The 9,570-nt window shown below is 37.7% G+C and overlaps 1 protein-coding gene across 2 annotated transcripts in view; it reads right to left on the bottom strand.

The window, feature by feature from the left end:
* The window catches only part of PRMT9 (protein arginine methyltransferase 9), a 49,668-nt gene that overhangs the window by 31,089 nt on the left and 9,009 nt on the right, over positions 1 to 9,570 (bottom strand). For both annotated transcript variants that reach the window (XM_011973248.1, XM_011973249.1), the window contains 4 exons: positions 6,793 to 7,029; positions 6,117 to 6,284; positions 3,818 to 3,920; positions 1,739 to 1,845 (listed from right to left, as the gene is read on the bottom strand). In XM_011973248.1, coding sequence (XP_011828638.1) covers positions 1,739 to 1,845; positions 3,818 to 3,920; positions 6,117 to 6,284; positions 6,793 to 7,029 — 615 coding nt within the window. The remainder of the gene's footprint in view (positions 1 to 1,738; positions 1,846 to 3,817; positions 3,921 to 6,116; positions 6,285 to 6,792; positions 7,030 to 9,570) is intronic.

Genomic DNA, 9,570 nt, shown 5'->3' with positions numbered 1-9,570 from the left:
AAAAAAAAAAAAAAAAAAGATATTGGTCTCATTTATCCAGACCTACACCTACTCAACCAAACTGTACACCCTTTTTACTTTTACAAAAGCTCCTATAGCGCTTCTACTGTAGTCAGGCACTCATTTGCTAAATAAATGAGTCAATAATGAAGTTATTCTTTTGTAAAATGTAGATACCAGCCATTTAATTTCTACTTTGCTTAGGCAAACAATATTAGTGGTCTCCTAAAGAGGAACTATTGAGGGAAGGAGTCCAGTCATGTTATAGCAAGAAATCTCAGCAAGACACAACCTAGCTTTTCTGGTGGGCAATGCAGTAAGGCATCCCTACAGCCTGAAAACTGTACATATTCTTTAACTCAGTAATTCCTTATTAAGGAATTTATCCTAAGAAAATAATAGAAACAAATCCACAAAGACATAAGTACAAAGATGTTTATCCTACTTCTTAAAAGCAGAAAAGTGGAAGCAATCCAAAAATTCTAAACTCCAATAACTACAACACCAAGAAGTTGATTTTTTAAAGTCATGAACAAAATCTATTACATGAAAAGGCTCACAAAGGAAAAGCAAATATATTTACTGAGTTTTTAAACAAAATTAAATTTACACACACATACATTTACTTACATAGAACTAATATTCAACCAGTACATTCTAATTCAGCCAATCTGCTAATTAAGTCCACTGTCTGGTTAGTGCCCTGTGTCCTACCAATCTCTAAACATTTTTACTATCTGCCTGTTACTAACATACAAAGAAAAAGAGTAAAGGAATATATAACAAAGATGAAAAGTAGTTACTTACTGGTGAGGGGTTCACAGTGGTTTTCATTTTTTTCAAACCACTTATCAGTATGTCCTAAAATATTTATATGCTACATTTACGATTAAGTTATTGGTAGAAGCTTAGAAAGATCCTAAAATTCCATCCAGCCCAACTACAAATCATTATAGTATTAGTGAAATTTTTAAGAAAAGGGAAATTGAAGTAATTAAGACCAAAATTTATTTTCACTGTGGAATCTTTCATTCCAACTTCACCTAAAATCAGTCAGAACTTAGTATTTTTCTACATGAATCCATAACAACTAAAGAGTACTAAGTTGTATCAAAATTAATTCTCCATTAAAAAAAGAACTGACTTTAACCATGAAGTTTCATTTAAAATAGGCAAAAAAAAAAAAAAAAAAGAATAAAACCAGTGTAAGCAGCATGAATTTAAAGGTCACAAAACTACAAATCCTCACCCAAATACATATTCACTAACTTATCTCTGTAATATTCTCTTTACAATTATTATTTTTCAATATTTACTATTTAAATAGTCACTTACTGATATGGTTTGACTCCGTGTCCCCACCCAAATCTCATCTCAAATTGTAATCCCCATATGTTGAGGGAGGGGAATTGACTGGATTATGAGAACGGTTTCTTCCATGCTGTTCTCATGATAGGGAGTGAATTCTCACAAGATCTGATGGTTTTACAAATGGTAGTTTTTCCTACACTCACCCACGTGGTCTTGTGCTCTCTCTCTCTGCGCTCCCCATCCCCCTCCTCACCTGCCTGCTGCCATGTAAGACGTGCCTGCTTCCCCTTCTGCTATGTTTGTAAGTTTCCTGAGGCCTCCTCAGCATTCAGAACTGTGAGTCATTTGAATGAAACTCTTTCCTTTATAAATTACCCAGTCTTGGGAGGTTCTTTGTAGCAGTGTGAAAACAGACTAATACACTTACCTATGCTGTCTTCTTATCTCTGCACATTCTACTGCCATCCCAAATATAACAGCACTTGCTGGTATAACTTTCCCATACTTTTCACAATTACAACTTTCACCTTTGGTCTAAAAAAAAAATAACAATAAAAATTACGTAATCACATGTATTAAAAATTTGTGTGCATAATAAGCTACGAAAATATAAAAAACCTAAAAAGACAATAAGTAAGGATAAAGTAAGTTAAAAATTTTTTTTCTTCCTTAAAAAATATTTTTGGGTTGGGCACGGTGGCTCACACCTGTAATCCCAGCACTTTGGGAGGCCAAGGCAGGCGGATCACGAGGTCAGGAGATCGAGACCATCCTGACTAACACGGTGAAACCCCATCTCTACTAAAAACACAAAAAATTAGCTGGGCGTGGTGGCACGCACCTGTAGTCCCAGCTACTTGGGAGGCGGAGGCAGGAGAATCGCTTGAACCTGGGAGGCAGAGGCTGCAGTGAGCTGAGATCACACCATTGCACTCCAGCCTGGGCAACACTGAGAGACTCCGTTCAAAAAAATTTTTTTTAAAGTATTTTTGGCCGGGCCTGGTAGCTCACACCTGCAATTCCAGCACTTTGGAAGGCCAAGGAGAGAGGACCACTTGAGGCCAGGAGTTTGAGACCAGCCTAAGCAACATAGCAAGACCCTGTCTCTACAGAAATTTTTTTTTTGTTGTTAGCCAAGTGTGGTGACATTGGGAGGCTGAGATGGGAGGGCCACTTGAGCCCAGGAGTTCCAGGTTGCAGTCAGCTAAAAAACGTGCCACTGAGCTCCTACCTGGGCAAGAGATTGAGACCCCATCTCAAAAAAACAGAGTAAGTATTTTCATTGCTATATATGTGTGTGTGTATATATATATTTTTTCTCACAATACAAATGCAAAGGACACAAGAGGGAGGATGGGAGGGGTAAAGACTGTAAGTCTGCATAGAAGAAAAGACTTGGGTATGACTTTGATCAATAAATCAATATCATTACCTACTTAAAAAATAAATTTCTTGGCCAGGAGCAGTGGCTCACACCTGCAATCTCAGCACTTTGGGAGACCAAGGCAGGTGGATCACTTGAGGCCAGGAGTTTAAGACCAGCCAAGCCAACATGGTGAAACCCTGTCATTACTTCAAAAAAAAAATTGCTCTTTTCAACCTTTAGCAATTTTAAATCCAAATCATTTTCTGTTAATATTGAATTTTTATTACATATTAAAATCCTTTCACTGATAACACATATCATACGAACCAAATCAATGATTTGTGGGCTACAATAGAGGATTTCAATGCAAAATATAATTTGGCAATTATAAGAGTTAGTCCTGTTCAATCCATAGCCTGGGTTCAAAAGGCACCTGAAAACAGTACCAAACCAGCTATTACTACACTCCCTTCTGATAATTTGCCAAAATTCTAGGCAGTGAGGTCTGTAAGACTTAAAGTATCTCCGTTTTTCAACCCTACTCAAGAATTCCATAGTCAGTCCCTCCGTAAAGTAATCTCAATTCCTAAGAATTCTTCCCTGGAGTATTTTTGCCTGTATATTTCATTCAGGCACATAATTATATATTGAATCATGTTGCTAGTAAATGTTTTTGTTTTGTTTTGTTTGAAACGGAGTTTCGCTCTTGTTGCCCAGGGTGGAGTGCAATGGCACAATCTCGACTCAATGCAACCTCCGCCTCCTGGGTTCAAGCGATTCTCCTGCCTCAGCCTCCCAAGTAGCTGGGATTACAGGCATGTGCCACCACACCCGGCTAATTTTGTATTTTGTATTTTTAGTAGAGATGAGGTTTCTCCATGTTGGTAAGGCTGGTCTCGAACTCCTGACCTCAGGTGATCCACCCACCTTGGCCTCCCAAAGTGCTAGGATTACAGGCGTGAGCCACCAGGCCCAGCCAGTAAATGTTTTTTGCATAGATTTCTTTCCAACCACACGGTATGTACACCTTGGCAAAGGAAAATATATTTCATATTGCTTTGTAAATATACTAAGGATTCAATAAATCTCTGATGAAATAATGAATTCTTAATCAGTTTTAAGTATTTTCATACTGCTTACCTTTGGCTGTAAAAGTAAATGCTCCCATGCATGAATCAAACTCTCCACAATTCCTTCTCCAAATAAACCTGCATCGACAGTTTCTGTTACAACTAGGGACACTCTATAGAATGATTTTTTAAAGATATATGTAAGTAAAATATCATGCTATTATATAAAGATGTCAAAGCTGAGAGGAGAAAGGAAGAGTATATTATAGAAACAATTCATATGTAAAATGTCCTAATACTTTTAAGATCTACTACTGAATCTTGAGGAACTTTACTCGAATGCTACTTAAGCTCCTTTGTTCTCCACTGGCTCTTTCTCCTTGGTTTGGAAGATGGAGGGCGGGGGGAGGTGGGGAATGACAACCTTCGCTTGGCCTTGTTCCCTCTCCAGGTTATTTTTTCATTGCCTACATCTCTAAGAGTGGTTCATACCCTTTACCTTTACCAGTCTCTTCCTTAATGCCAAGTAAGAAGACTTCCATCTCCAACAGTCTATAAAAATATTATCTACCATCAATAACTCCCTACTTACCAAAATGAATCCTCTTTCTCAGTTATCATTTTTTTGATCTCCAGATAACACTGATTGCAGGAGAGAGCCCTCCCTCTTAAAATCTATCTCTACCTTTTATGACACTGCATCACCCATGTTTGCCTCCTACATGTTGACTGTGCCTCTCTTATCACTTCTTTTGCTTTACCCACTGCCTGAGTCTTAGAAAAAGCCTAGTCCACAGAACTCTGCTCTTCTGTCCATGCTTTCTTTCTAGAAAATTTTACTCAAAGACATACGAAAATATTTTCTCCCTTCTCTGAACTCCTTCAGCATTTATTGCCAGTATCACACATTTATGTAGCTATAAGATAAGAAAAGTTTCATGAATATTCTTTACCTTTCTATCTAGACTGTAAGTGCCTCAAGGGTAAGAATGACTTTGGTATGTTCCACAGTGCCTAGACCCAACATCTTATATACAGAAAATACCCAGTATTTATGATTGCATACACTTAGAATGTGAAAGGTGTTTCAAATCATCTAGTCCAATACCTTGAGGTCTAGACATTTGCTTAAGGTCAAAATAAATTAATAATAGTCTAATCTGGAATCCACAGCTCCTGGTTCAAAACCAACAGATCTTTCTACAACATTATCTGTGAGAAAAATAATTAAATTAAGGTAACTTTGATTCATGCCGACTCAGGTCCCTCTCAAAATTCATGTTGAAGCCCTTAACCCCAAAACTGACTGTATTGAAGAAGGAAAGGCTGTGTAAAGACACAACAAGAAAGCAGCATCTGCAGTCCAGGAAGAGAACCCTCACAAGAAACCAAACTAGCCAGCACCTTGATCATGATCTTCCAGTCTCCAGAACTGTGAGAAAATAAATGCCTATTGTTAAAGCTACCCAGTCTGCGGTACTTCGTTATGGCAGCCCAAGTGGAACAAGACAATTCAGGAAAATGCTTTTTCCTATAAAATGGGTATGACATTTGCCTTAATCGAACAGGAATTTTTTCATGAGAATAAATGTAGAGACCATTCAAAACTGTAGGTACTATGTTAACATAAATACTATTATATATACATGGAAGAAGACTTTTTAAAGTCATAGTTCATATAAGGCACAAAAATATCTTCTTCCAATACAAACTGAATTGAAGTAAGATTGGAAGATAAACCCAGAAGAGATAGGCAAAGTAAGTGCTACATAAAGAAAACTTTGTCTCTAAAGTGACTAGTGTGGAACCAGATCATTTTCAAATTCCTTCTAGCTCTAAAATTCCATCACCCTTGTGATATAGATCACAGTGAGAAAACATACTAAAAAGCCAAGACTTATATTACTTATATTCAAATCATTTAAAGGACCCATGCCAAAATACACTGACAGCTGACATTTCCAAAGCTTTCATTTTAAACAAATATATTAACACAAAATGTGATAAGTCCATTGAATCTGAACTGCTTATGATTTCTTTTTAAATACAACTTTTAAGTAGTTATTGACCACACAGGATTATCCATTTTTACAAATGAGAACACTGAAATTAACAAAGGTAAAGTAACTTGCTAAGATCAAGTTTATTTCATCCCTTGCCACAAATTTTTCACAAGATCTTTAAACATTTTTAATAAAGAATATAATTTTATTTAAATATGTCTTAATAGTAAACTATTCTATCCTATATCCATATCTTTACAAAATAAGGGTTTTGTAGCATTTTGTTTGGACTAAAAGCTAGAAATATATCTTAGTTTTTTAAAAATAGAGAAGTATAAACAGTAAAATTAGTTTACATGATAATACCTTTCAGGAATATGTTTTGGAATCTCTATGTCAAGTGACTTCATATGTAAGAGTTTGATCCCTGCTTCCATCTTGTTTGCTGCCACGACATCACAGGCAAGTTCATACATGGTCTTGGATAACTCACAAGCATACACGGAATGTGCTCCAGCTTTTTTAGCAAACATGCTACAAGGGGAAAAAGTGCTCCATCAAGAAAAGACAATCTACTATATTTTCTCAAATTTTAAGGAAATGATGATGCTAAAATGTGGGGTTTTTCCTTTTATTCTTTAACACAATCATTACTCATTCTGCATTAAAAAATAAACTAATATTCTTGTCTAGAAACAAATCATACAATAAAACATGGGATCTACTCTATTAAGACACAACTGGCATTATATCTTTAATGAATACTAACGGGCTTTAACTTAGACAACTAGATTCCACCAGAATGTTAACATAAAAAAGACTCTTAAATTCATTATTCAAAATGTCAATAATCCCAAATTTTTCTTAGCAGTTATGTCCAGTTCTTGATAAAAGTTATAGTAAAAAACATAATAGTTACATAAATAACCCTAATAAGATTATAATACTTTTAAATTCCAATGTTAAATTTTCTATATCTGCCAAAATCTTTAATTTACATTAGAATACATGTATATATCATCAAAATGCAATTACTACCAACCTTAGTATTCCAGTTCCCGCTCCAATGTCCAAAACACTTCTGGACCCCAAACAAACTGCCTTCTGGATTGCTGCATTATAAATCGTATTCCTCTTGGTGTCATTAAGCATGATAAAGTGCCAGCGTTCCACCAACCAGTTTGCAACACGATAAAAATTCTCCTTTGCATCACTGAAATCAGGGTTTAGCTTCACTGCTTTATGAAAATACCCAGCTGCTTCATCCCTAAAGCCCATTCTAGAGTAAAAAATGACAAAGACAAAATATATTCAACTATATGCTATCATACTGCAGTACCTTTGTTTATGCCAATCACCTGGCCTGGGAATCCCATGCCAGCACCCCAAATCCTGCCAATCCAAGTGCTACCTCTTTTGGGAAGTTGTCTGTGAGGAATGCAAGCCTCAGTATTTCTTTATTTTCTGAACCACTACATTTACATATTTCAGGAGACAAAAAAGTACCTGACTACGAATTACTATTATACTAATGTATAGCAGATGTCACAGTCATCCTCCATTTAGCCAACTCCATTCCCTCTGTACAACACACTAATGCCTATGGCTTAGTAGGCTCCTCTCTGGGGGGGCCTGCATGCCTTTTCTCTCAGCAACTGAGTTGAATAGTCATCAAGAGTCAGTTGTATTTGCTGCCAGATCAGTTTATGTCAGTTGTACTTGCTATTATAATTACATATTTTAATTAAATATTATACTAAGTAAATAAATATGACCGCATAAAGGGAACCATTGTGCCTAAGGACACTAAGCTAAATAAATGCTCTTGGCCGGGCGCGGTGGCTCAACCCTGTAATCCCTGCACTTTGGGAGGCCGAGACGGGCGGATCACGAGGTCAGGAGATCGAGACCATCCTGGCTAACATGGTGAAACCCCGTCTCCACTAAAAAAATACAAAAAACTAGCCGGGCGCGGTGGCGGGCGCCTGTAGTTCCGGCTACTCGGGAGGCTGAGGCAGGAGAATGGCGTAAACCCGGGAGGCGGAGCTTGCAGTGAGCTGAGATCCGGCCACTGCACTCCAGCCTGGGCGACAGAGCGAGACTCCGTCTCAAAAAAAAAAAAAAAAAAAAAAAAAATAAATGCTCTGAAAGAAAATCAAAGGCAAGTCACTCAAAATTAAGTACTATTTAATTATAGGTGAGCAAATGAAAAACAAAACACAGGAGAAAAAAACCTATCCAACCCTCTAGAACAGTGCTTCTCAAACTATCTGTAATGAAAAACCTCTCCTCCCTTTTTTCTTAATTTTTTATTTTTAAGACTAGTCAAGTGCAATACTGAGAAGGAGGGAATCCTCCCTTTCTTAAACATCTAATTGTTTGCAGATCGATACAGCTGTATTGCACATGATTCATATGGAGTTGACACATCAGATTTCAGCAGCACCCAAACTGATCTATATACTCTCTTCTGCATTAGTTTCCTGACCATATGCTTGGATTTACAGCAATGTTAAATTGCTATATCCATTTCCAAATACTTACTCTCAATTTCTATACTTACCTGTCATTAACCACTAATCTGTGGGTGAGCACCAATGTGTGGACCACACATTGAACAGAACTGAGCTAGTAGAGCCCTTTTCATTCATAGTTCTTCGTAAGTACCTTTAAGCATTCTGTCAAGTTTAGATAAACTTTTTTTTTCCTTTTTTTGAGACAGAGTTTCGCTCTTGTTGCCCAGGCTGGAGTGCAGTGGTGCAATATTGGCTCACTACAACCTCCGCCTCCTGGGTTCAAGCAATTCTCTTGCCTCAGCCTCCTGAGTAGCTGGGATTACAGGAATGCACAACCACGCCCAGTTAATTTTGTATTTTTAGTAGAGAAGGGGTTTCTCCATGTTGGTCAGGCTGGTCACAAACTCCCAACCTCAGGTGATTCGCCCGCCTCAGGCTCCCAAAGTGCTGAGATTACAGGCATGAGCCACTGCACCTGGCTAGAGAAACTTAATCATACTATTCATTCTAGGTATGGTTTAAGCAAAAAAGACATTCTAGAAGTCCAAACAGGGAACTGCACTCTAACAAAAAGCAATGGTTCTATGTCAAATAAGAGGCACTCATGATTTAGGTGAAAATGTATATGTTTTCAGTTAACGTATGTTATTTTAAGTTATCTTGAAGGTAGAACTATCTTGATCTTATTTGCAACTACCATTGTACATAGTACAGTACCATGTACATTGTAGGTAATCATTATTTGTTGTGAGACTAACTCAGCAATGGGTATTAAACACACCCCTAATAATTTCCTGGGTTTGTACTTCCCTTATGTTTGATATTTAATACATCACCAGTTTCCTTAAGCTGAAATTCTAATCTAAAAAATATATAATCTACTCCATTAAAGCATCTCTCATTGAAAGACCCAACATGTGTGTCCATAATATCAGAGAAGTATAAGAACGCCAGGAGGGGGCGCCCAAGATGGCCGAATAGAACAGCTCCAGCCTCCAGCTCTCAGCATGAGCAACACAGAAGATAGGTGATTTCTGTATTTTCAACTGAGCTTTGAAGAGAGCAGTGGTTCTCCCAGCACGGAGGTTGAGATCTGAGAACGGACAGACTGCCTATTCAAGTGGGTCCCTGAACCCTGAGTAGCCTAACTGGGAGACATCCCCCACTAGGTGCAGACCGACACCTCACACCTCACACAGTTGGGTACCGCTCTGAGACGAAGCTTCCAGAGCAAGAATCAGACAGCAACACTTGCTGTTCAGCAATATTCTATCTTCTGCAGCCTCCGCTGCTGATACCCAGGC

Source organism: Mandrillus leucophaeus, unplaced genomic scaffold, assembly GCF_000951045.1.
Source record: "Mandrillus leucophaeus isolate KB7577 unplaced genomic scaffold, Mleu.le_1.0 Scaffold136, whole genome shotgun sequence".
Taxonomy (NCBI): domain Eukaryota; kingdom Metazoa; phylum Chordata; class Mammalia; order Primates; family Cercopithecidae; genus Mandrillus; species Mandrillus leucophaeus.
Note: the sequence above shows the minus strand (reverse complement) of the source record. Positions and strands in the feature narration are given on the sequence as shown.